The following is a 24,678-nucleotide window of genomic DNA, read 5'->3' as shown; positions in this document are numbered from 1 at the left end:
TAATATCCAATATTTAATATTTCTCTTCAGGCGCATTGAAAATATTTTTAAGTTGAGTGAGGCACTACTGAAAGTGGCACGTGTAGCCACCACCCTTGCTCGTATAGAAACGCGAAGACTGACTAGTTTTCAGTGCACAATATTTACGTTAAAAGCAATAACTTATTTAAAACCTTAGGATGTTGCACTTTTTCCGGATGTACATCAAAGAATGTCAGGTTTCTATTTAAACATAATACTAATTTTATGACATGAATTTTTTTCTTTGTAGCCTATTCGTGTGCTTACTCTTCGTTGTTTCCATCGTGTTTAGGCTTGTGTGCTTTTAGTGGAAAATGAGTTAATTTGTAGGATTAACTTAAACCAAATAAACAGGATATGCACTTAGTTGTTGTACATGGCGTGTCTTTATAACAAAGTAACGTCACGGCTAATTTGAACATACTGTTTTCTTACATGTTTAATACTGTCATTGACACCGATTAAGTCATGAAACTCAATAACGTTGTTCTTTACAGGCTGGATGTTTATTTTTGTGTCATTTATTCTTTGACAGAAAAGGCGGACATATGACAAAGTTATGTCTGGATATATGATCCCAGGATTACTGATAATGGTTACGTTTGTATGTTGTGTCCACTCAGTAACACGGGGTAAGTTCATATTTTCTGATTAATTCAGGTTTGGCATAATACGCGTACATCTGGTACACATAGTAAGTGTTTTCAGGTAAAACTTTGAAAATTGCAAATTATACTTTTGATTATGTAAATCTTTCTATTATTTGTGTTTGATTTGTTTCATAAAGACAAATTAGTATTTATGATTTACTTGTATTCTGATCGTTCGTAAAACTTCAACTGTACGAATATATAGAATGACCATTCTATTTTTCAGTATTTAAGTCCTGCACTGGAACTAATATTACACATTTGAGTGCTCATGTACGTTCCACTGTCACATATGAAGACTGTTTAGTGTAAGTAGTATTATTAACTGATTTATTTTGTGTTTGTAATTCAGTGATGTCGAAGACATCGAACGTTATGTGCAATCCACTGATATCGAGGCCATCGAGATTTCTAGAATGCTTAAGTGATAAACATATACACAACGGCGACCAGACAAACGAGAAAAAGTAAAGTCACATGAAAGAGAAGATCGGTTAAAAGTTAAACATGAAGTTAACCGTCTTGAGAGTGATAGGCCTAACGGTTGTTATGTTAGAGTCAGATTAACAATTTTGAAAAATATAAGGAGAATAAGTTATCTAGTCATAGAGTTTTTGAAGTAATTGAACCGCTTATGTTTATTTTTGTCAAAAGAATGACGATTATTAGGGGCAAGAAAAAAGCAGACGATTTTTTGAAGTTCAGGTTACATTTGCGGTAACTCAACGACAAAGTAATTGAATTATACACCAACACTATGGCGATGAGAAATAGAGAAAAGTTGTTCGACTTGGCAACTGAATTCTAAAGTAATTCAAATGGCCTAAGTGGAATTTTGGTCAGAAGAAAATAACTGAAGAGTGTTTAAGATGCAACTACGATAGTGTGAAGAAATAGGTTTCACTTATTTCAAATATATATATTATTTAAAAAAAAAAGAGGAGTACTTGCTCTTCATTCATTTCTTTGAATTTATAACCAACAAATCACAGACACCTACTGTAAAAGAATCCTTAGTCCAACAGACCCATATATATAATTTACATATAGATCAAACAATATGGCCCGACATGGCCAGGTGGGTTAAGGCACTCGACTCGTTATCTGAGGATCGCAGGTTCGAAACTCTGTCCCACCCAATATGCTCGCTCTTTCAGCCGTGGGGGCGTTATAATGTGAAGATCAATCCACTATTCGTTAGTAAAAGAGTTGCCCAAGAGTTGGCAGTGAGTGATGATAACTAGATGCCTTCCCTCTAGTCTTACACTGCTAAATTAGGGACGGCTAGCGCAGATAGCCCTCCTGTAGATTTGCGCGAAATTCAAAACAAACCAAATCAGATTAAACAATAAAGGTTTTACTGACACTAACCCTTTTCCTAGAATTCAATACATCAAACCAGAGCCATAGCTATAATAGAACGAGAGGTATAATTGCACAGGGTACAGCTGGTAGGGGGCGCAGTTCAAACATGAAGCCTATTATTCAATAATTTATGCAGAACTATACAAGTTGGAAACTTGCTTGGGCACAAAAATGGCTGTACAGTGCTTTGCATCGAATGTATAATTAATTATTCAAACGAATGTTAGGGTTTCAGTCTTAATGTAATGTTTATTGTGTTTTAAAGCTTTAACGACGCCATATTATAACGTGTGTGAATGCTTACTGAAAGCCTTCAGTAAAGAGTTAGATTACATGCACTGCTGGCCAAATTCTTAAGGCCAGTGAACATAAAGAGAAAATATGCATTTTGCGTTGTTAGACTCAACCACTTATTTGAGTAGAGCTTCGAAAGATAGAAATAAAAAAATAAAAAATAAAAATAGAAACCTTTTTGGCATTTAATAGGGAAAATGTTAATACTATGAATTAGCCAAAATACTAGCTGGTCAAAAGTTTAAGACCATACCAAAAAGAAGTCCTAAACAGGGTAAGAAATGCCCAACAAGAGGTCTCAGTAGTGAGTTGCACGGCCGTCATTGCGAATAACTTCAAACATTCGCTTTCGCATGGTCGATATAAGCGTTTGCAGAAGGCTGGCTGGAATGTTATTCCAAGTGGTGAAGACGGCTTCACGAAGATCATGCACTGTTTGGAAATGACGTCCATTTATATAGACTTCCCTTGCCATCAACCCCAAACCTTTTTAGTGGGGTTCAGTTCGGGCGAACATGGTGAATGGTCCAAAAAAATCGCGTTATTCGCCATGAAAAAGTTCTTTGTCCTTCGGGCATTACAGCGTTGTTTTCCTGAAAGATCCACAAAAGCGAGGGCCTTCAGTCACTAAGGATGCTCTCACCAACTTGCCAATGTAGCCAGCTATTGTTTAACGCCCCTGTATAATCTGAAGCTCCATTGTTTCATGGAAGGAGAAAGCACCCCAGATCATGGAATCTTCTTCACTATGTCGTGTAGAAAATGTCTCCGGTGGGATATCCTTATCGTGCCAGTAACGTTGGAAGCCATTTGGACCATCCAGGTTAAATTTTTTCTCATCAGAGAACAAAATCTTCTTCCACTTTTCTACGTCCCATGTTTGGTGTTTCTCAGCAAAGTTTAACCGAACTGTTTCGTGGTGTGGAAGGCGTCAAAGGCGTGGGCTTTGAAGACGTTTACGGCTTTTAAAGTCTTTCTCTCGTAGATGCCGTCTTATTGTTCTTGAGCTACATTCTGCGTCCGTAAGGGCCTTAATCTGGTTCAACGATCGGCTAGTGTCTTGTCGGACAACCCGTCGAATCCTCCTGCTCAACGCCGGCGAAATATTCTTGAGCCGACTACTTGAAATTCTCGTTCCGTATCCCTCAGGATCTTTTAAGAAATTTGCAACAGCAGTTTACTACGCCCAATCTCACCAACGATGGTACGTTGAGAGAGACTTTGCTTTTGCAGCTCGACAATTCTGCGAAGTTTGAATGTGGCTTGAACACAAATGACTAAATTTCGTTAAGTGTTTACCGATTAGCGCTTCGTTTCAGTATGGTCTTAAACTTTTGACCAGCTAGTATTTAGGCTAGTTTCATAGTGTTTACATTTTCCCTATTGAATGCTAAAAAAGTTTTTATTTTTATTTTCCTTTTTCTTAATTTCATCTTTTGAAGCTCTACTCAAATAAGTGGTTGAGTCTAACAACGCAAAATGCATATTTTTTCTTTATGTTTATTGGCCTTAAGATTTTAACCAGCAGTGTATGTATTTTGAATGATTAGTCCTGGAAACGTATTTCATTTTTGTTTTTCTTTGGAAATCGAAAACGTAAAACTAAGAATATTGAAGGATTTGTTTAGTGTTTTATATCGCATTCGAAGCTATTTTCATATTCCCTTCTGGAAGTAGTATATTTTTGGTATTAAACATCACACACTAAAGATTTAAACATTTCTTCAACATGTATTGATTTTCTATGGAAGTATTGTAAATACATGATACTAATCAAGTTGAGTTATCTTGTCTCAAGAAACTGAGAACGTGTATACTAAATGTTTTTTAATCTGTTTATAATTATATTTCATAAAACTAAAATTAACATAACATTAACGTCAAAAATCTCTCCATGTATTTTTAAATCGATGTTATTTATTATTATATTTACGTGTAATCATGAAAAGTGTTTTTTTTTTGTTTGCATAGAATCTTCTCATCCAAGACTTTCAACAGTAAATAACCATTTCACCTACAAGAGCTCCACAGTAAATATCCATTCCAGATACCAAAATTCAATGTTTCTAGCTGAATTCGTGGTCAACCTAGCTCAGTTACTTCTTATCCGTCACGTGACTTTACTGTTTCCACGAAATATCAGTAAGTTGTGAAGTGTATATCACAAGATTGATTGGTGTTTCGTTAAGAAACCAAAACACGTTTAGCTAATGAAATACATGCTAGGTATGGAACCAGCTCTTTAGAACTGACAATGTTATACTTCAATAGTTATGTGTATGTGTAACTGGATGTACTAATCTTCTGTTCTATTTATCTGTTTCCACACAGATACAGAAGCTAATGGTTACGATACCGTCACATCTGGTCTTCACAACACTGGTGTTACCACTACTCTTTATGCATCTGAAGACGTGCCTAATCTCACTGAAAGCATGTTACGGAGCCAACTCTTACCGTATGAGGGACCAACAGGATACGTGTCATCCAAATCCTTTGTGTTCTTGTTCCTGGAATCGAACAAAGAACAGTCTTTGCTTCAGGTCAGGGTGTTTAATTAAAGAGGAAGCACTTTGAATATAGATTTGAAGTTGTTTACGGTCTGCCTATACGGGTTTCGAAGTTTAATTTTCACTGCTATATAACCTCTCATACTTACCAGCATAACTGGGTGGGGGTGGGAAACACTAAGTAGTATATAAGGTTTAATTCACTAATGCGACTAATCAATTATCATTAATTAAGAATTAGTGTAAAATAAGCAGTGTAGTCAATCTGTAAAACAATAAGTGGTAAACAGAAAGTAAAATATTTCAGTTTTAACGTGTTTACATAATTTTAGTCACCTATATTATGTAGTCTCAATTAAGTTAGCATAATATATATTAATTGAAGTAAGTTTGGTTTGTTTTGAATTTCACGCAAAGATATACAAGCTATCTATGCTGGCCGTCCCTAATTTAGCTGTGTGAGACTAGAGGGAGGGCAACTAGTCATCACCATACACCGCCAACTCTTGGGCTACTCTTTTACCAACGAATAGTGGGATTGACCGTTCGTTACATTATGACGCTCACACGGGTGAAAGGGCGAGCATGTTTGGTGTAACGGGGATTCGAACTCTCGACCCTCAGATTACGAGTCTGGTTCCTTAACCATTTGGCCATGCCGGGTCTTGAAGTAAGTAATAAACATCAGTTGTTCCATCAGAATCAAGTACAAAATATTTTCTTTTTTATGGAGCTGTGGTTTCTTTATCAGGCAGAAACTGATTATTAGATTATAATGACCGCTTTAAACTAACTAATAGCTATAGATAGAGACTTTGATATTCTGATTTGGAAGGACTTTTGACATTTTAATCTGATGATTCACCCTCAAGGATTGAATTTCAATAATTGAAAAAAAAAACCATTGAAGAATAAAATTTTCTTTAAAACCACTAATTGGTAAGTAAAAATAAATAATTGGTAAACAAAATTTAAGTATTTTATCCTATGATAAACACCATGTAAATTTCTGTATACATTGATAACTTATCAAAAGCGTTATTTCTATCTATTCCGTCAAAGTTCAGCTCCTTCAGCAAACGTAGAAGGGTTAATACTTACATCTGATATTTGTTCTTACTAATTATCAGCATGTTTTTATGCACCTTAAACTTTATAATGTTGTTTCCAAATGATGCACCGATAGGCATAGTGCCAAAACCTTTCAAATTATTTCAGTAAAAATGACTGAAAATAATTTACCATAAAATATATTTCCAATAAAAGAAAACAAAAAGAAATAAAGACCATAAGACATAGAACTTATGAGACGTAATTGTTTTATAAACTTAATAATGCTGAAATGAATATTTGAATGTTGAGTACCACTCCGACATAATGTTGAGCTCCAAACAGTTCATATATTTTAAACCTTCAAGTGCGGATGTTTCATCTGAGTTCAGATGACTCGATAGATTTACAGAAATAGTTTAATGACTGCTTCAGAAATGCTTTCTATTATTACGATTTCAATAAACTTTCCAAAGATTTATTGATAATGGCTTTCCAACTTTATTTCCAGTCGTTATTCAATATACCATGTTTTCAAAACTTACGCTGGGTCCTACTTATGTTGAACTACAACCAAACAGAAACATTTCCTCTAACTGATTTGAATATCCCGTGTTTGTGTTTAATGACCATAATACAAAGAGACAAGAAAGACATTCAAGTGAGTATAAAACTTAGATGTCTATGTATATATATGTGGTTTTATCATTTTTGTTAACTACGAATTATAAAATTCTAATTTTAGGGCAAATGATTCTACAACCATAATTTTTTTTTACTTGAAATTGGCATGTATTTGGTGTTCACTATACAATATCTTGAATCTAGAAGCTAAGGAACTCGTGTTATTTCTAAAATATTTCATTTACATTGATTCAGTAACAGATATTATGAAGAAATAATTTTCTATAAGACTACTTTAACTAAAGCAATATGCTGATAAATAAAACACAAATTTCATTAAATAATATCAACCACTATCGTTTTAAAGAATAATTACAGCCTTTGTTTTTCCTTGGTTGTAGGCTTAACTACCAAGCTGATAATGTATTATCTGATTGGAAAAAAGTTTTCCTACCCAATTAAAGTCTTAGTTGGACGTTTTCACTAAAATGCGCCCATATGTACTGCTGAACAACCAATAGAGATATTCCAAATTCACTGTAAACTGCAAAAAAATGTCATATTGATACACTCTCTCCATAATTAATTAACTGCTTGAGATCCTAACCTTCGATCTAATCACAAACTTTGGCTAAAATCTTTGTTGAAAATAATTATTGGATTTCGGTTGACTGATCCATTTGAGTGTCACTCTCCAACTTTGGTAGAATAAGTAAATATGGCATTACGTTTTTCATTTATACACCACTATTGCTAATAACCTATATAAAGGTAAATATAAGGTTGGACAGTAGATTGAATTTGTAACATATCTATATGACTTATAGGTATGTATAGCATGAAGTACTACTCAGACACATAAAATATAAATTTTATTTATAAAAAAAGTTGTTATTGTTTACCTTTGTTAAAATCAAGTTGTAAATCGAAATATTATGAAATAAGTTATTTGAAAATTGTTCTAGTTCGTAACACCTAAATAACAATCCCAGAAAGTGAATTAGTATATTTTTATATAACAAATATTCGTTTAATAATCCACCCTTGAATGAAAATATTAGAAACTTACCATCACATACGTTATGCTTTATTACTGCCATTGAAAGTAAGCTTTTATGACATAGTGGTTAGTACGGTTGTCTCTGTACCGAAGTATCCAATGTTCGAAACGAGTCAGCACTAAAACACTCCGTAGCTTTAACTACTCATGTGTTATAAAAACGGAAGTGCTGTTTAAAGAAATGGACAAAGTTCTTGTACCAGTGAGTGCTGTTGATTGTCTGCAAACTCTCAGGTCTGTAGTTTAGGCTTAAGGATAACCATAGCTGAGCCTTTGAACTTTCTGACCTGATCGTTTAGTCCTCATACGCATAAGGTGTCATTCGGATTGAAAGTGTCTACTATCCTTTGTAGTCTAATTAGCTGCTTACTTATTTACTAATCTGAAAAATAAATTGCTTCGATGATCAGCTAAATGTATATATAAATAAACAGTGATGGTAGTATCGTACACTGCACTTTTGTAAAAGGAAATGAGTTAATATTTTAACTGAAACTGTGAATAATACGCGTAAATAATGTTTATACGGTAAAGATCAAATGGGTCTCATAGCTTCTCACCTCTGACCCGTACAGATGTAAAACAGTGACGCTAAGATATAGACTGTTTGTTTAATTTCGAGGAAAGTAATATAATGATTACTGATACCGGTCATCCCTAATTTTGACTAGATGGAGAGCAGCAAGCCAAAACTACCTACAGAAACACTTAAACTGCTCCTGTCAGACCAAATAGTTGAATTTGACCATATCTTTTATATCGCAACCACAATCTTCAGACACAATCCATATATATTTCTTGACAGGGTAATGGAATTCGGAAGCTACAGTTCGACAAGCTAATCATAAGATCGCAATCCACATCTTAAAATATAAGAAAGTTAATTTCTTAGGTGCGTTAAATATGTCTGTTAACTGAAAATATCTCAAAACCTTTTTTTCAGCTAAAGTACAATATATATGGAGTTCCCAAAACAAACTACCAATGTACCGAATTAGATCTAATAGAAAACTGGACTCCAGAGAAGAGCTTCAGTTCTATGTTGTCGCCATTTCTAGAAGACAAGAATTTAAGTGATTTTAAACAAGAATTTCTGGTGGTTTCCATCGTTAATGTAAGTGTTGTTCTGTAATAATAAATGTAAAGTACTTGTTTACACCTAGCGTTCTTAATTTTTATATATGTTTCAAATGAAGAATTTCTCGGATTTACTCATTTAAAGTCTGAGTTAAGGTTTACGTTATAAGAACATCTTCAAACTTACTCATTAAGCTGTAATATGTCTCACTGTATTGTTATGAAAATAAAATTGAGTTTGGATTGTTTGTAATTAAGCACAAAGAAAGTCTACCTGTACTCTGCCCGCCACAGGTGTCGAAACCTGGTTTATAGCGTTGTAAGTGAATAGACATGCCGCTGTGCCCCTGGGGCTTAAAATTGAGAACCAGACGATGGTTTGAAAAGCATGGTTGTTGCTTATAGTGAGAGATAAGTAGCTACCTGCTGAGTCCACCGAGGGAAATCGAACCCCTGATTTTACCATTGTAAATCCGTAGATTTACCGCTGTACCAATGGAGGAAGAGATAAGTCTCTATTACTAACAGTTAAAACAGCCCAGCATGGCTAGTTGGTTAAGGCGCTCGACTCGTAATTTGAGGGTCGTGGGTTTGAATCCCCGTCACACCAAACATGTCACCCTTTCAGCCGTCGGGGCGTTATAATGTTACGGTTAATCCCACTATTCGTTGGTAAAAGAGTAGCCCAAGAGTTGGCGATGGGTGGTGATGACTAGTTGTCTTCCTTCTATTCTTACACTACAAAATTAGGGACGACTAGCGAAGATAGCCCTCGTATAGCTTTCAACAACAAAACAAACAAACAGTTAAACTGAGATCATTATATGATTATGAATGTTTGTACTCCTGTGATAACTGTGAATAACATTTGTGTAACACAAACAAGAAGTTCAGTAAATAGAACATAGGCTTGGGAATTCAAACTTTATAAAAGTTGTCTTGCTTTTTAATAACTGATTTGCTATAATTCAGCTATGTATATTTTGAAAATAATGTTAGTTTTTCTCTATCATGTAAGAATTTTTGTACTGATTGGTAAAACAAAAACTCTTATTTAGATCAAGTTATTATTTCGATTACCACAACCATCATTATTTATTATCGTGTTTGTTAACAAAAAATAAAAACAAATTGAAGAAAGGGAAAGAGAGAACGTTTGTGTCCAATGAATATGCATCTTTATCTAGTGTTAAAATTTTAAATATAACAAAGTGTGATCCGATTTCAACAAAAATTATCCAATTATGTAAAAGTACATATGCCCTTTTTTGAAAAAGCTGTAATTGATGGATAAAAATGGATATCATTTTCTGATTCAACAGAAAAGAATTATTGTAAAACAGTAAAACTTTCAATACAAAGAAAACCATCGCGGATCCATGTTATCAGTATTGTTTGTTTTTTAATTTCGCGCAAAGCTACATGAGGGCTATCTGCGCTAGCCGTCCCTAATTTAGCAGTGTAAGACTAGAGGGAAGGCAGCTAGTCATCACCACTTACCGCCAACTCTTCTGCTACTCTTTTACCAACGAATAGTGGGATTGATCGCACACTATAACGCCCCCACGGCTGAAAGGGCGAGCATGTTTGTTGCGACGAAGTTTCGAACCCGAGACCCTCATTTTACCAGTCTAACGACTTAACCTACCTGGCCATGTTGGGCCTGTTATCAGTAATATATAATGTTAAATGACAAATAACCAGTAAAGCAAGGTGAAATTAAAAAAATAATAATAGTAATTAGCTTATTACACTTTACAAAATAAAACAAAGTGAAACATTTCATAAGATACAACTCATGATGTATCTGACTTTCATTCTTTAGTTCTTCCCATCCTTTTTACTGGAGGTTCAATCGAATGGATCATTAACACCTAAATATGGACTGGAGGTTGGACTTTTAGATACCCTTGCTAAGAAGTTGAACTTCAGGTGAAATATCTTTCATTTAGAAAACAAATATTCCAAACATTTATAAACATAAATGTATCGTTCAAAACTAGTGTAATAAAATATAATCCTTGTTTTATATTCTGACAACTTGGTTACGAACAACCTTGCTTATATACCGTTGAGGTCCTGACAACTACGTTATGAACAACCTTGTTTATTTACCGCTGAGGTCCTGAAAACTAGGTTATGAACAGTCTTGTTTTTTACCGTTGAGATCCTGACAACTAGGTCATGAACAACCTTGTTCTGTACACTGAAATACTGAGCACTAAGGTTTTAAACTATAACCAAAACAATCCACCAGAATAGGTTTAGAAATTTCTTTCCTATTTGAGAAGTAGTTTTTCATAAAATGTCTTGTTTTTGGTGATCCAACTTTATTTAACGTGTATGACGATTAAACACGTTTGTGAAGCAATTTAATGCCAAGCTGCTTTATAGTTTTATAGCAGTAAGGTCTTTGTTTGTAGTTAAGCACAAAGCTAGACAATTGGTTACTTATGCGACCCGCGATCATCAGATTAAGAATCGAGTGCCTTAACCACTTAGCCATGCCGGGCCGATTTGATCTGGGGTATCTCGATAATGCTAGGTTTTGAGTTACTGTAATATCTGAACATTTTGTCAGCACTATATAAAACACCACGCAATCAACTCGTTACAATAGATTTATGCTGTTAAACTAAGTTTATTTGGACAGTTTTATGGGTAAAAGACATAAATTTTTGATAGCTTCAAATATTAAATGTATTGTACTGGAATAAAATTCTAAATATATTGTTCATGTGTTATTTGTAGCGAATTGCGCCACTTTCGCTTCATTCCTATAGTCATCTGCTCCACCAGAAAATCATGAGACCCTCAGCTACTTAGTTTCCTAAAACATTAGAGAAGTTTAGCGAATGAGCATAAAAGGAGCGAAGTAAGAAGTCTCTCACTCACTCAATTGGTCACTTTGCTTCTCTCCCTACGCAGTCAAAACAAAGTCCGATGATAAAATATAATAAAATTCTGCAAAACTTTTTTTAATCTTTTAAACTCTAGTTCTATAAAAAAAACTTCTTTTTGAAAATTATTTGAAATGCCAGCTTCCGAAATTGCACTAAATAACCAAGCAATTTTTGCTACATTATGAAAAAAAATATTATAGTTTCATATTATACTACCACAATTTTGGGCTTTACACGTGTGTTGTACAGTTTGCACACCTGGCTTGACAGTATGGCTGAATAAAAAATATGACATTCTCAGTTCCCATGATTTGGTGTGACCCGAAATATTATATAATTGAATGTTATTTTTTCACCACTGAGGTTTCTGAATAATCAGGCAAAACTGAAAAAAAAACATTAAATATTCAACTTTTGTATTTGCAATGAAACCGGTACCTCATGGGCATGATCTGCTTGTGCCACCAGCGTAGTGGGAAACCCAAGAGTTATTTTGCGAAGAAGACAATGAATTATCTTCATGTAATACTTTGATTCCTGTGGCACCCTAAGTGCCTCACGTGATCTTATAAGCAGAGCTAATAATTTCTGATAATTAGTTTTTATCTCCATCAAACCAACATGGAAAACTTTCTAAATTTCGTTTACAACAATAGACTTTAATATCCCTAAGAACAGTTATTTAAATATTCCCAAGTCGCAGTCAAAGTCTTGCTTCTCACTATAGCATGAAAAATACATTGTGTTTCTGTTCCAGTGTCGATGCACTAATGGAAGAATTACATACTGAACACCATCCTCAAGAATAGAGACTTTTTATTGATTCGTTTAGGTCTTGCACGTTGGAACATTAAGCCCTCGATTCCTGTTTCTTCTGAAAGAAACTTATTAAAGCATGCAAATTGTATTTGAGGCCATCAAATATGATCACCATAGGTGGAACATGTGTAGTGATCTAAAAGCTATTGCATTCCTGCTAGAACAGCTAAATGCATATACTAAATATTGTTGCTCTTTGTGTTTTTGAGAGAGCCGAGATGATAAAAATCATTACAAAAAGAAGGAATGACCTGCGAGACAGAATTGTATACCAAAGAAACAGAATATCGGGATTCAACATTTAGCGAATCCTCAAAATGTGTTTCTGCCCCAACTCAACATTAAACAGGGATTCGTGAGAATTAAAAAAAAAAAAAGATAAGGTAAATATAGTGATGGTTTCAGTTATCTGTCTGACAAGTTTCCAAAACTGAGTGAAGTAAAATTAGAAGTAATTATCTTTGTTGGGCCACAGATGTGAGAAGTGCTGAAGGATGATAAATTCGTAACAGTACTCGGTCAGAGAATTATTTTTTGTAAATCATAGAGATGAAAAATATGCTGTGATATTTGATTATATGGTCGGTAACTACAAGAAATGGAGTCTATGATATCACTAAAGACGCACTTGTTACACTCCCGTTTATATTTTCTTTCAGATGGTCTAGGTGTAGTGAATGAGCAGCATAGTGAGCGCTTCCCCAAGATATTTCTACAATGAAACAGCAATATCAATGACGATTGAATCCTACGATGATGGGAGATTACTGTTGGTTTATGTAGCGTTAAACTGAGAACATACACAAAAGGCGCAACAAATCAAGTGAATATTTTGTGACAAAAACTAATACAATGATTAAAGTTCTGAACATAATCTGAAAGTATGTTCAGTACAGAACCTTACTATACTCATTGCTTTTATTAAGCTGGTGTGGCTATTCTGTATTGTTTTCGAACACTTTTAAATGAAATTTTCAATAAATAAATAAGTTATTTTTACGATATGTAAGAATATTTAAAATACATCTGTCACAACTCAGAAACTATATGATATCATTAATAAATAAACTATATTTGTCATTCATCGTATTCTAAAAAAATATATTTTGATAACATAATTAGGAGATTTTTTCAGATATATCATCAAGTCGCCAAAAGATAATGAGTGGGGAGCAAAACTATCAAATAAATCTTGGACTGGAATGATTGGTATGGTTCACAGGAAGGTAAGTCAACAATACGGGATATACATAGTTGGCTTGGTCACTTGGAAAATCAACGAACAGTAACCTAGGAGAAGTTTGATCGGTATTGTTAAGAGGAATATAAATGAACAATAGTATGGTATGGTTATCAGTAAGGTAAGTCAACAATATTGGATTGGTATTGTCGGTATAATATAACGTTAAGAGACTTTAGTAGCTGGAAGATAACACTAGAAGCGGTACTTTATTGGTTCAGTAAAACAAGTAAAAGTTCGCTCTTATTTTGCTGATAAAATTATAATGCAAATGAGATATAAAAACATTAGAGAGCAAAGGTAAGAAACAATACTTTAAATATTCATAATCTCCTGGTAATTCAAACTGAGTAATATAATGCTCAAAAAGAGTGAAAGCCTATTGAGCATAAATTTTGATATGAATTGCTATTACTTGAAGTCGAACTTCTTTATGAGTCTGTATTAATGCTATTTTAAATTTTAAAAATGGTGTTTGGATTTTGTTTATATGCCATTTAAACTGTTGATGCTGTGAGTGTCAGCTTAAATACTGCTAAGTGTTTGGAAAAACGTTCTTATAGAATCAAATATTATTTTTCATGCTGAACTTTCTATAGGAAGCAGATATCGCTATTGACTCAATAGTTGTGACAGAAGAAAGACAAGAGGCAGTTGATTTTACCTTACCATATGTTTACGATTCTGTGCGTTTCGTCACCAGTGCTCCTAAAGTCAAAGATAGAGCTTTAGCCATCATCAAACCTTTTAGTTGGCAGGTGAGTTGCATATTAGACTTCACGTTATGTGTCAAAGTAAGAGAATAAATTTTAAATATATTATAATGGTCGACTGGCTGAATTATTCATACTGTTTTGTCCTATACTACCCAATTTTCAGTTACGATAGAAATAAATACAAATAATTAATTCTTAAATATAGGTTAGCTTAATCATTTATATTTTATAGCTGTCAAAGGTGTCTGGTCTTAAAGACAAAGTGCAGGCCTAGTCATTGTGTTCTAACAGTGTAAAATCTTCTTTGATTCTGCGAGGCATCTTTTCAAGAATGTTTTAACAGGTATAAGGCACAAGAAATAACCGTTGTTACTTTGTAAGCTAAACCAGTTGGCGAAGACTGGTAAGCTGTGTAGTGGTTTACAGTATAAAATGTTCAAGATAATTTTGAGAATGTTCTATAATCTTAAAAAGTAGGTTCTGGGAAAGATATTCCGAGCCCTTTATATTATTATTTTCAAATTTTAGCCAGACGATGAAGACTGGAAAATTAACTTGTACAAAGATCTGGACAGGACATTCAATTACAATGGCATCGTTGTTCTTAAATCATATTAAAACCATTTTAATATGAATTTTCACTGTTTAAGCAATGGAAAATATGCTGATTAAAAACCTTCACCATGACACTCGGAACATCATTCGGTTAACATATTTTGATATCATGGACTTTCAGATAACCTTGGGTAAAAGTCAGAACATATTTGAATTTGAATGAAATTAGGATGATGAGGTATTGAAGAAAAATACTTAATACTATTATGCAACACCACAAAATGGAGGATTTCAGATATATAAAATTATAAATCAGTGAACCACCATGTGAGTACTTCTTTTAAAATGCCTGAAATAATACATAAATTTCATCCAACTTTTATGCTTGTATTATCTAGTTATTTAGAGGATTCTAGTTTTCACTGTTGCACATAATTTGAATGTTTGTTATAACTCCATTTGATCTTAACTACTCGAATGCTTTCCTCTTCACTAGTTGCACAGCGTCATGTCTGTGGACTTACAAAGCTAGAAACGGGATTTCGATACCCATGGTTGGCAGCGCACAGGTCTGCCCATTATGCAGTTTTGTGTTTACCTTCAATTAAACAAACAAATAACTACTCCAATATTCAGTAAAACAAATGTAATTTACACACCTTTTTGCTGTGTAGTCCTAAGTTTGTTTCAATCATTTTTTTTTTTAATTATTTGGAAATCGCATAACATGGAGATACTACAATAAATGAATAATAGAAGAAAGGCCAATTACAAATAGCTGATATCTAACTCATTGTTCTTTAACACTGCGTAGTATAAAATTCTCAAAAAATCTGTTGGAATTTACTCAGAATATTAGTTCAAGTTCCTGATACGCTGTAATAATAAAAAAGGAGTTAACCCTAATCGCTGTCTGTAATTACAGACAATGAGTAATACAGTAATTCTCTGGAGTGAATAATCCTCGTTATTGACTTTTATGGCAGAGAACCTAAACTGTGTTAAGAAGTGACTTTTATCCCCTTCGTGAAGGTTATCAGAATGTATATTTTAAGGGACAATTGCACTGTTAAGGTAATAAACATGGGTACTTGGGTTATGTTACTTTCAAAGAACACATAATACGTACATTTTGTAGTAACTTCTGACGTATCACATGCGTTTGGATAGCGGTAATAAATAACACTAAACCATTAAACATCTACACATATGCTGTTATATTATTTCCTCCATCTGATTAGCTTCACAAATCTGAACTTATTTAATGATACTGTTCGAGTTTGATTGTGCATAGTTTATTATTATATTCACATTTGATTAGCGTTTTATTTGCAGGTTTGGCTGGGTGTTTTTCTATCTGTGTTTATGGCGACATCGGTTATTACTTTCACTTCTATTATAATGAATACTCAGATCAGATCTACCCAATGGGCAAATACATTATGGTATGTGATGGGGTGTCTTGTTTCTCAAGGTAAGCGAGGTCTGTACTATCATGAATAAAATCTTTAAATTTTTCACACCAATTATTGCTTCATTTAAAACACCCTAACTTCAGTAAATCATGACTATTCATCAGTGATGAATAATTCATTTTCAATGCAGAGACAGAAATAACTGATGAAATGCTTATTTGATTTTTATAAGATTTCTAAGGATATGATTTGGTGGCATTTACAATAAAGCAAGCAAATACAGTTCAAGTCAGACATATATGTTCTTGTTTGGTATATTTTTTGTTGTTATTTTTAATGTCCTGCAAAAAACAAACAGAACTTGATGTTTTGACGCAGAGCTGGACGTGGTCTGGTAGTTGTCACATTGAGCTCTGGCTCAGAGTGTCTAAGGTTCGAGTTGTGATATGCTGCTGAATATATTATAATTTAACGAAAGCAGCGCTATTGGGTTTTAATTAACCGCTTAGACGGCTATCGCTGCTCGATGGTTAAGCCCAGGTCTGGAGTTGTAAATTAAAGATGGCTGTATTTCTTGCTTGGACATTAATCCAATATGTAGTATAAAATTACTCTCAGATGTAAAAATACCAATATCAATACTGTGTTAGTGCGTAATAATACAAGCATCAATACCGCGTTAGTATGTAATAAACCAGTATGTAAAAATAACAGTATCAATACCGCGTTAGTATGTAATAATACCAGTATGTAAAAATAACAGTATCAATACCGCGTTAATATGTAATAATACGAAGGCCATAGCAAGTGTAAAATTTTTTTCTTTTCATCTCGACTTCAGGTGATATAAGATCCTTTGTTTTCAGTAGAAATGTAAGGAAATCTATTATAAAAAAGAAAAATATAAATGGAATTTTAACGTAAAAAATATTAGTATGGATCAAAACATGTTATCAAATAACATAAAATAAAATAACATAACATAATATAATATAATATAGTTCCAATTATAAAACAATTGCGGAGGCAAGGAAATAACAGATTGCAAAATAGAATACAAAGTTGTGGTGAAAATTTCGCAAAATTGAAATAATATTGTTAATAAAACAAGAGAACAACGTTTCGGGCAACAGCTCTCCATATTTTGTTAATAAAACAAGAGAACAACGTTTCGGGCAACAGCTCTCCATCATATTCACTAGTAAGAATGAAAACTTCAATGCAAAGGTTAGGTTGAAAAGACAAGTAGTGGAGTGTCATTTTATGTCAGGTATGTTTACTTACGTTCAAAAATTGCAATAGTTAACACCTATTTATTTTTATTTTTCAGACCATTAATTATTTATATATTTTCTAATTTGATTTGTCTTAGGTGGTAAGATATCCTTATACAACAGCTACAGTGTAAGACTTTTCCTAGCCATCTGGTGGTTTTTTGCTGTAATATTTTCTGCCTCATACGGTGGTACGTTGATGTCACACATGACTATTTTTACGAAAGAGCAACCCATCGACACCGTGTATACCCTGAAGACGGAAATTCAAAAAGGACAATACTCGTGTGGTGTCCTTAAAGGTGCATTCCTGCAGCAGAGACTTATGGTAACAATCGTGAACTATTTTTATTAATCATTGGATACACTGCCATCTGTTGGTCAACTTAGCGATACTTATAATTAGTTACTGAGAAGTAGTAAGAAATGTTTAGAGCTTTTCAAACATCTTTTACGTGTTGTTATCACATTATTTATTGACGATATATATAGGATGAATGTTGATGCTGTTACACGAGGAAAATTTCTTTGGTTTTAATGTTTCGAGTGAAATTTTATTTCATCTGAAAAATTGTACCACAGGTGTTGCTAGTTCCTCTGAAAATAGTAAACAATTGATTTTTGCTGTTTTAAACGTTTATTTATAAACACGCGTGCACTATAAGGCTAAAGTACCTTTAAAAATCATTGTAGTTTTTGTTTTTAGCGCTATTGAAACTTACACATTGCTCTACTCGTAACGCTTAAATAAATAACGTCGAATAGTTTTGATGACACTTTTGATTCTATTAGCTTGTAAATGCGAAATTAAATAAATAAAACATCGCAGTCATTAACTTATGAAAACTAGGCATAAGAGGTTATATTCCACAAAATTACAATATTGAATCATTAATGTCCGTATTCTTATCAGCATGACTGGGATGACTTGTTCATTACTATTATAAATAATTAAAAACAAACAAGTTAAAATGTCGTATTCATTATTATTGCATAGCACAGAATTACAAATGAACGACGGTATGTTCAATGTCACTGTTAACTACAAAAGGACTAAAGAGGGCTCGTTTTCGTTGCTATTACTCGGTACAGAAAAACACACGAAAATGGAATGTTCATTATTAAAATTTCTCGAAAATTGGAGTTACAATATAATGTATTTATTGTTGTATAATATAGTAAAACCAAACTGATATGTTGTATTTCTGTTGTACAAATAAGTGCAGAATCTTTACCTCTATTACTCGCCACAGACAAAGAAAACTGTGAGAACACGATTGATTGCAAACATATATAGATAAGACAAGAGATTGATTGTATGCTTGTAGCTATAAAAATGTAAATACAAACGAAATTGAACGTTAGTCGCTATTAAAGAGCTCATAAAAACTGGAGAGTAATATTTATTGGCAGAAAAATAAGGTGAAAGAATAGCGTATAAAACAAATATACCTTCATGTTTATCCTGATTGTTTGTTTTTGTTATTTCACGCAAAGCTACACGAGGGCTATCTGCGTTAGCCGTCCCTAATTTAGCACTGTAAGACTAGTGGAAAGTCATCATCATCCACTGCCAAATCTGAGGGTCGCGGGTTCGAATCGCCGTTACACTAAACATGCTAGCTCTTCAACCGTGGGACTGTTATAATGGTACAGTCAATTCTATTATTCATTGGTAAAAGAGTAGCCCAAGAATTGGCGGAAGGTGGTAATGACTAGTTGTCTTCCCTCTAGCCTTACACTGCTAAATTTGTAACGGCTAACCCAGATAGCTCTTGAGTGGCTTTGCGTGAATTTCAAAAACAAGCAATTTTAAATTTCACATCTCTTAAAATACGGTACTCAATAATTATATGAACACCTAACAGCTTTATTTAACTTACCACTTAGGCTGGACATATCCCTGTTTCTTGGAAGGAAGCAATAATATTAATGTTCCAGAAAGAAGGAAAGCCAGCAAATAAACCAAACAATTACAGCCCAATTAGTCTAACCAGCAGCATAGGAAAAATATTAGAAAGAATAATTAGTAACTGACTATTAATATATTTAGAAGCAAACTCAAAATTACCCGAAATTCAAAACGGGTTTAGGAAATATAAACTAAAGACCACCTAATCAGATTAACGGAAACAAACAGTAACAAGAACGAATGCACTTGTTTACTCGACATTGAGAAACCATTCGACACCGTCTGGCACCACGGATTACGATACTGCTTAACGGAAATGGACATGCCCCAGGGAACTATTTGCTGGCTATCTAACTTTCTTGACAATAGAACATGTAAAGTTGATGTAAATAGAGCTTACTCAGAGTCTTTTTCACTTGAGACAGGTGACCCATAAGGAGGGGTAGTTAGCCCTGTATTGTTTATCACGTACGTGAGTAATTTGGCACTGTCGAACTTAAACTTAGATTTTGTATTACAATTCGCTGACGATGTAGCGTTCTGGAAAAGCGCCCCCACTCTTTCAATAGCAGCAACAAATATCCAACCATTTCTGAATAATTTAGAGGCATACTGTGAGAAATATAAAATAAAACTAAAAAGACAGAGAAACGAAGTAATACTATTCACCCGAAGAAAGATCCACAGAAGTAAAACACGAGCGGATCACTTTTACAAACTGCTACCTCGGCAAAAAGTTTAGGTTTAACCAACGATACTAAATTTACGCGGTACAGCATACTAAAAATATACTGACTAGAATCTGGAAAAGAGCAAATTATGCAAGAAGCCTATCGGATAAAAATCAAGGCACTTCTCCAGATAACATAATAAATATCTACAAAACATACATTAGACCAATTATAGAATACGCATATTCATTCTGGATAAACATATCATAAAAACAACTACATAAACTGCAGAGAAAACAAAATTCAATCATAACCTCAGCATATAAAGTACCGCGAAGCACTTCATCAATATTTATACGCAAGTATGCAAACTTAGTGACAGTATCCGATAGACTCTTGCATAATGCTCTAAATTATTTTACTAAAAATTGGCATAATAATGATTTATTGTGCGACCTCGATAGGTACCACGTACATGATGAACATAGTCCTAAGCACCTCTCTCCTATAAAAACATATTTAAGAAATAGAAATTAAGCTAGTCACCAAACACTAGACTTTTAAATTTAGTATTATATACATAGTTTACAAATATTTTATATAATTATATTTAAAAGAAAAGAAATATAAGGACTGCAGACAATATATGGACGTTGCCCTTAAAAGGCCTGGAGTAAGTGTGGGTTACTCTAGCCTTCAAGCACTACAACTTCAACATAGTAGTAGCTGAGAATTGAAGTTAGGGTTGGAAGAAGAGGTCTTTTTGCAGCTGATCCTCCTGGGTATATGATTATCAATACACCCAAGTATTCGGGTGTAAATGAAACTCGCAATACGAAGCAGATTTAGATTTTTTTTTCGTAAAATCACTTTTATTGTTCACAAGACATGTTTTAACACTTATTTCTGCATTATTTTATAAAGTTTAGAAGAATTAGTTAAAATAGCTCCAAAGTATAAAATGTTTAATTATATTTTAATTATAATTTACAGGATTCAAACGATCCAGTTTATGGTGTTTTAGGCAAACCAGCTCGAAGTGATTTCAGCAATGTTGTAGAAAACGATGATTTAGGGTTATTGAGAGCATTGAAAAGTAATTACGCCTATATCAGCGCTTATCACTGGACGCAATTTCTAACTATAAACATGGGAGAAGAAAGGTTTCACTTTGCTAAAGATTCTTTGGAAACTGCCGCTTTAGCAATTCCCTTACAGAAAGGATGTCCTTATAAGAAGTCGTTTAACAAACTGTAAGTTTTGAAATACCATAGATATACTAGGTATCCTGATTTTCATATTGACACTATCACATATTCAGTAATCATTTTCGTTGTTTTAACAGTTTCTGAAAAATTCGGGAAATAACTAGGCTTTTTACAAATTTATATTTATTTCCAAATCTAAGTAATCACGTAATCACCCACTGATGTTAAGCCACTTATCCATTTATTGCTTGAATACGAAATGCATTAATGTCAAATATCTAGTTTGTACAGAGTTGTTGATCAGTTTCTATACAGTTATTTGAAATACTTCATGATTAAAATTAATCTAAACAACAAGTTAGTCCTATCTCTCTAGTTTGTTTGTTATACGTTTAAATATATGTTAAAATTAAAATTTTACTAACGATTATTTATACAGAATTGTCCGTATTATTGAAAGTGGACTTATACAAAAGTGGACTGAAGAAGTGAAAGAAAATCTCCGTAGGAATGTCACGATCCATACATCAGATGATACAGTACGTTCACTGGAACTAGACGACTTACTAAGTGCATTTTACTGTCTTATAATTGGTCACTCACTCTCAATAGTGTTGCTAGGGGCTGAACTTGTGTACTGGAAATTTATGAGTAGAAAATAAAAATCACGGAAGTGTTGCTAAATGAGATCCACACGTACGCTCAGTGATAAAAATTTTAATATTATAGTTATTAATACATTCTGAATTGAAATATATATCAAACTGGATTTCAAAATATTTATGAGCATGAGAATCATAGAGGAATTTATCAGCTAGTAACTGTTCCTTTAAGAGCGTTTTCACACGAAGATATTTATATACATCTTTCTCATGATAACAATGTATGAGTAATCGGATACAGGAACGAGTAATTCATATTGCCCTTCCTTTCCATCTGATATTTTCCCACCCCTATGCTCCATCAGTTTTATACTAAAATTTTTGTTACTATCGTTGGTAATGGTTGAACTTGTACACTGGAAATTCATCAACAGAAAATAAAATGCGCAGAAGTTGTTTTGTAAAATGAATTCTATACATTCATCCAAGGACAAACATTTTCTTGAATTATATATATGTATATATAAATGGAATCGATAGTTTCTACAACCTCGAGAAGTTGCAACATATTTACTGCATTATAATCTACAGGATCGTACAGTCAAGTCAAAAGAAACCGTTTGTTTAACAATTCGACTAGTGCGCATGTATTTTTTAAATTATAATTATATTTATAGTGCTTTACTAATAGAACACATTTTCTTATAGATCACTTCGTAGTCCATCATCAGTAAAACATGTGTCTTATATCTCTTATAAAATTACTTTAGTGGAAGTAAAGATTTATACAGATCTTTTGAATAGTATACAATAGTTTGTTTTTGTTTCTTTTCAATGCTCATGCGAACAGATAATTTCTTCTGAACCTACTTTCTTATCTGCCACTCGATGAGTGTTCACTAAATACGGAAGGCAAAAGCAGTGTCAAATTGAAATTATTTTCTTTTCGTAGAAGATGGCACGATGATAAATAGTTAATTAACCATAACAATCAATTATAGTTTAATTACATATTAATGAAAGTTCATGTTTAACAGTTAGACCAAAATACATTTAACACATCTCTTCTCTCCATATTATAATGAAAGAAAATATGCAGCAGAGAAATATTTATGTAACAATTTTTTATGCGGTAATAATGATGCTAATTTATATGACTGTAACATTAGAATTACACATCTGTATAAAACAACTTTAACAAATGGTTTTAAATATAAAGTAGTATATACAATGCGTATATAATGCCAATATAATATATATGTAAAATGCAAATATATGCTAATTACTAACATTAAATATTAACATATCTTTTATTTTTTAACCGGTTTCGTTCTGTAATTCAGTGTTCGCACTATTATAATGAAAATTAATAATTTAAAGTGTGAAATATGAAGAAATGTTAGCAGTGTAGACGCAAGTTATATGAAATTTCAGTTTAAATTTTATTTTAATTTTGTACTCTACGTTATGTGTTTCACTATGGACGTTCTATAAAGGAAACATTTTGTTCAATATCTCAGACACTGTTGTTATGGTTGTTCCTGAATGTCAAGAATAAAAAAAAATACACAGTATGGTTTTGAATACCAAACTACTGTCGACTATTTAACTACTTGTTGTTGCTTAAATAAGCCTCAGGTTTCAGATTAGGATTTGGCTTCTATTTGTTATCCTAAACTCGAAACTGTCATTTATATATGTAAAAACAGCTGCTATGAGTAGAGAAAGCTCTATGTAGAGGAGCTAACAACGTTTCGACCTTCTTCGGTCATCGTCACGTTCGCAAAGAAAACTGTCGAAACTGTCGTTGTAAGTAAAATTTTGATGTAACAACACATGGGTGCTTATATAATAAAAATTAAAATATCGTTTCACATTTTTAATCTGCCAACCTATATCGTTTCACATTTTTAATCTGCCAACCCTATATCGTTTCACATTTTTAATCTGCCAATCCTATATCGTTTCACATTTTTAATCTGCCAATCCTATATCGTTTCACATTTTTAATCTGCCAACCCTATTTATTTGTTCTCTTCCTTATCGACTGGTCTGTTAACATAGTGATTTTAAGTTATATAATGAACCACTTCTTCCTGTTAGAATTGATTTTCTGACGGATTTGTTAAGATATGTGTATCCCAATACAGTAAAAATCGCGAGAATAAAATTTACATGAAAATTAATTGACGTATTAATCCAATGATTGTCAATAAATATACAGAAATACAGTAAAATTTAAATGTGTCCATAAAGGAAAAAAAATGGTCCATTTAAAAAGTTGTTCCAATGTGTAAATAAAATAGTTTTGCTTTTCTCGAAGATGGCGGTTACGTAATAATGATTTGTTTATAATTAAGCACAAATCTACACAATGGGCTAACTGTGCTTTGCCCTCCACGGGTATCACAATAATGAAATAAACACTGTGAGATAAAGTAAATATAAAGATAAAGCAATTATATCTTTGTAAAGCAAGAGGTGGCGATATATAGCGTATTTTTGCATCATCTCGTGTTTAGGCAAGAAATTTGAGAGATAAGATGCTATCAACTTGACTCAAACGTTTTAAACAATTCATAGACTGCAAAAAACAAACATATCATAAATTACAATAAATCTAATTGTACAGCTATGTAGTTATAGACGTGTAAAGTATTCATTATAATATACATAAAAATATTTCCAAAATACATATTTGTCAGCCAGTAG

At 33.1% G+C, this 24,678-nt stretch overlaps 1 protein-coding gene across 1 annotated transcript; it reads left to right on the top strand.

Moving 5' to 3' along the window:
- The first annotated feature begins 559 nt into the window (after window positions 1-559).
- LOC143248840 (glutamate receptor ionotropic, delta-1-like) lies at window positions 560-22,452 on the top strand. Its single transcript, XM_076497673.1, has 12 exons — window positions 560-653; window positions 4,302-4,472; window positions 4,662-4,873; window positions 6,402-6,551; window positions 8,518-8,688; window positions 10,477-10,583; window positions 13,509-13,599; window positions 14,213-14,371; window positions 16,220-16,358; window positions 17,672-17,901; window positions 21,150-21,409; window positions 21,804-22,452. Exons 1-12 carry the CDS (start codon window positions 581-583, stop codon window positions 22,024-22,026), a joined length of 1,986 nt encoding a protein of 661 aa, XP_076353788.1. The 5' UTR covers window positions 560-580; the 3' UTR covers window positions 22,027-22,452.
- Window positions 22,453-24,678: the final 2,226 nt, after the last annotated feature.

This window comes from Tachypleus tridentatus, chromosome 4, assembly GCF_004210375.1.
Source record: "Tachypleus tridentatus isolate NWPU-2018 chromosome 4, ASM421037v1, whole genome shotgun sequence".
In the NCBI taxonomy this organism is placed as follows: domain Eukaryota; kingdom Metazoa; phylum Arthropoda; class Merostomata; order Xiphosura; family Limulidae; genus Tachypleus; species Tachypleus tridentatus.
The sequence above is the reverse complement of the archived record's forward strand: the minus strand, read 5'-3'. Positions and strand labels throughout refer to the sequence as shown.

Bases quoted from the DNA above. Each gene is read 5' to 3' on its own strand.
- LOC143248840 (XM_076497673.1), top strand. From the start codon at position 581: ATGTCTGGATATATGATCCCAGGATTACTGATAATGGTTACGTTTGTA. The intron at 13,600-14,212 runs GTAAGTCAACAA...AACTTTCTATAG, and splicing joins TTGGTATGGTTCACAGGAAG to GAAGCAGATATCGCTATTGA. The intron at 21,410-21,803 runs GTAAGTTTTGAA...TTATTTATACAG, and splicing joins AAGAAGTCGTTTAACAAACT to AATTGTCCGTATTATTGAAA.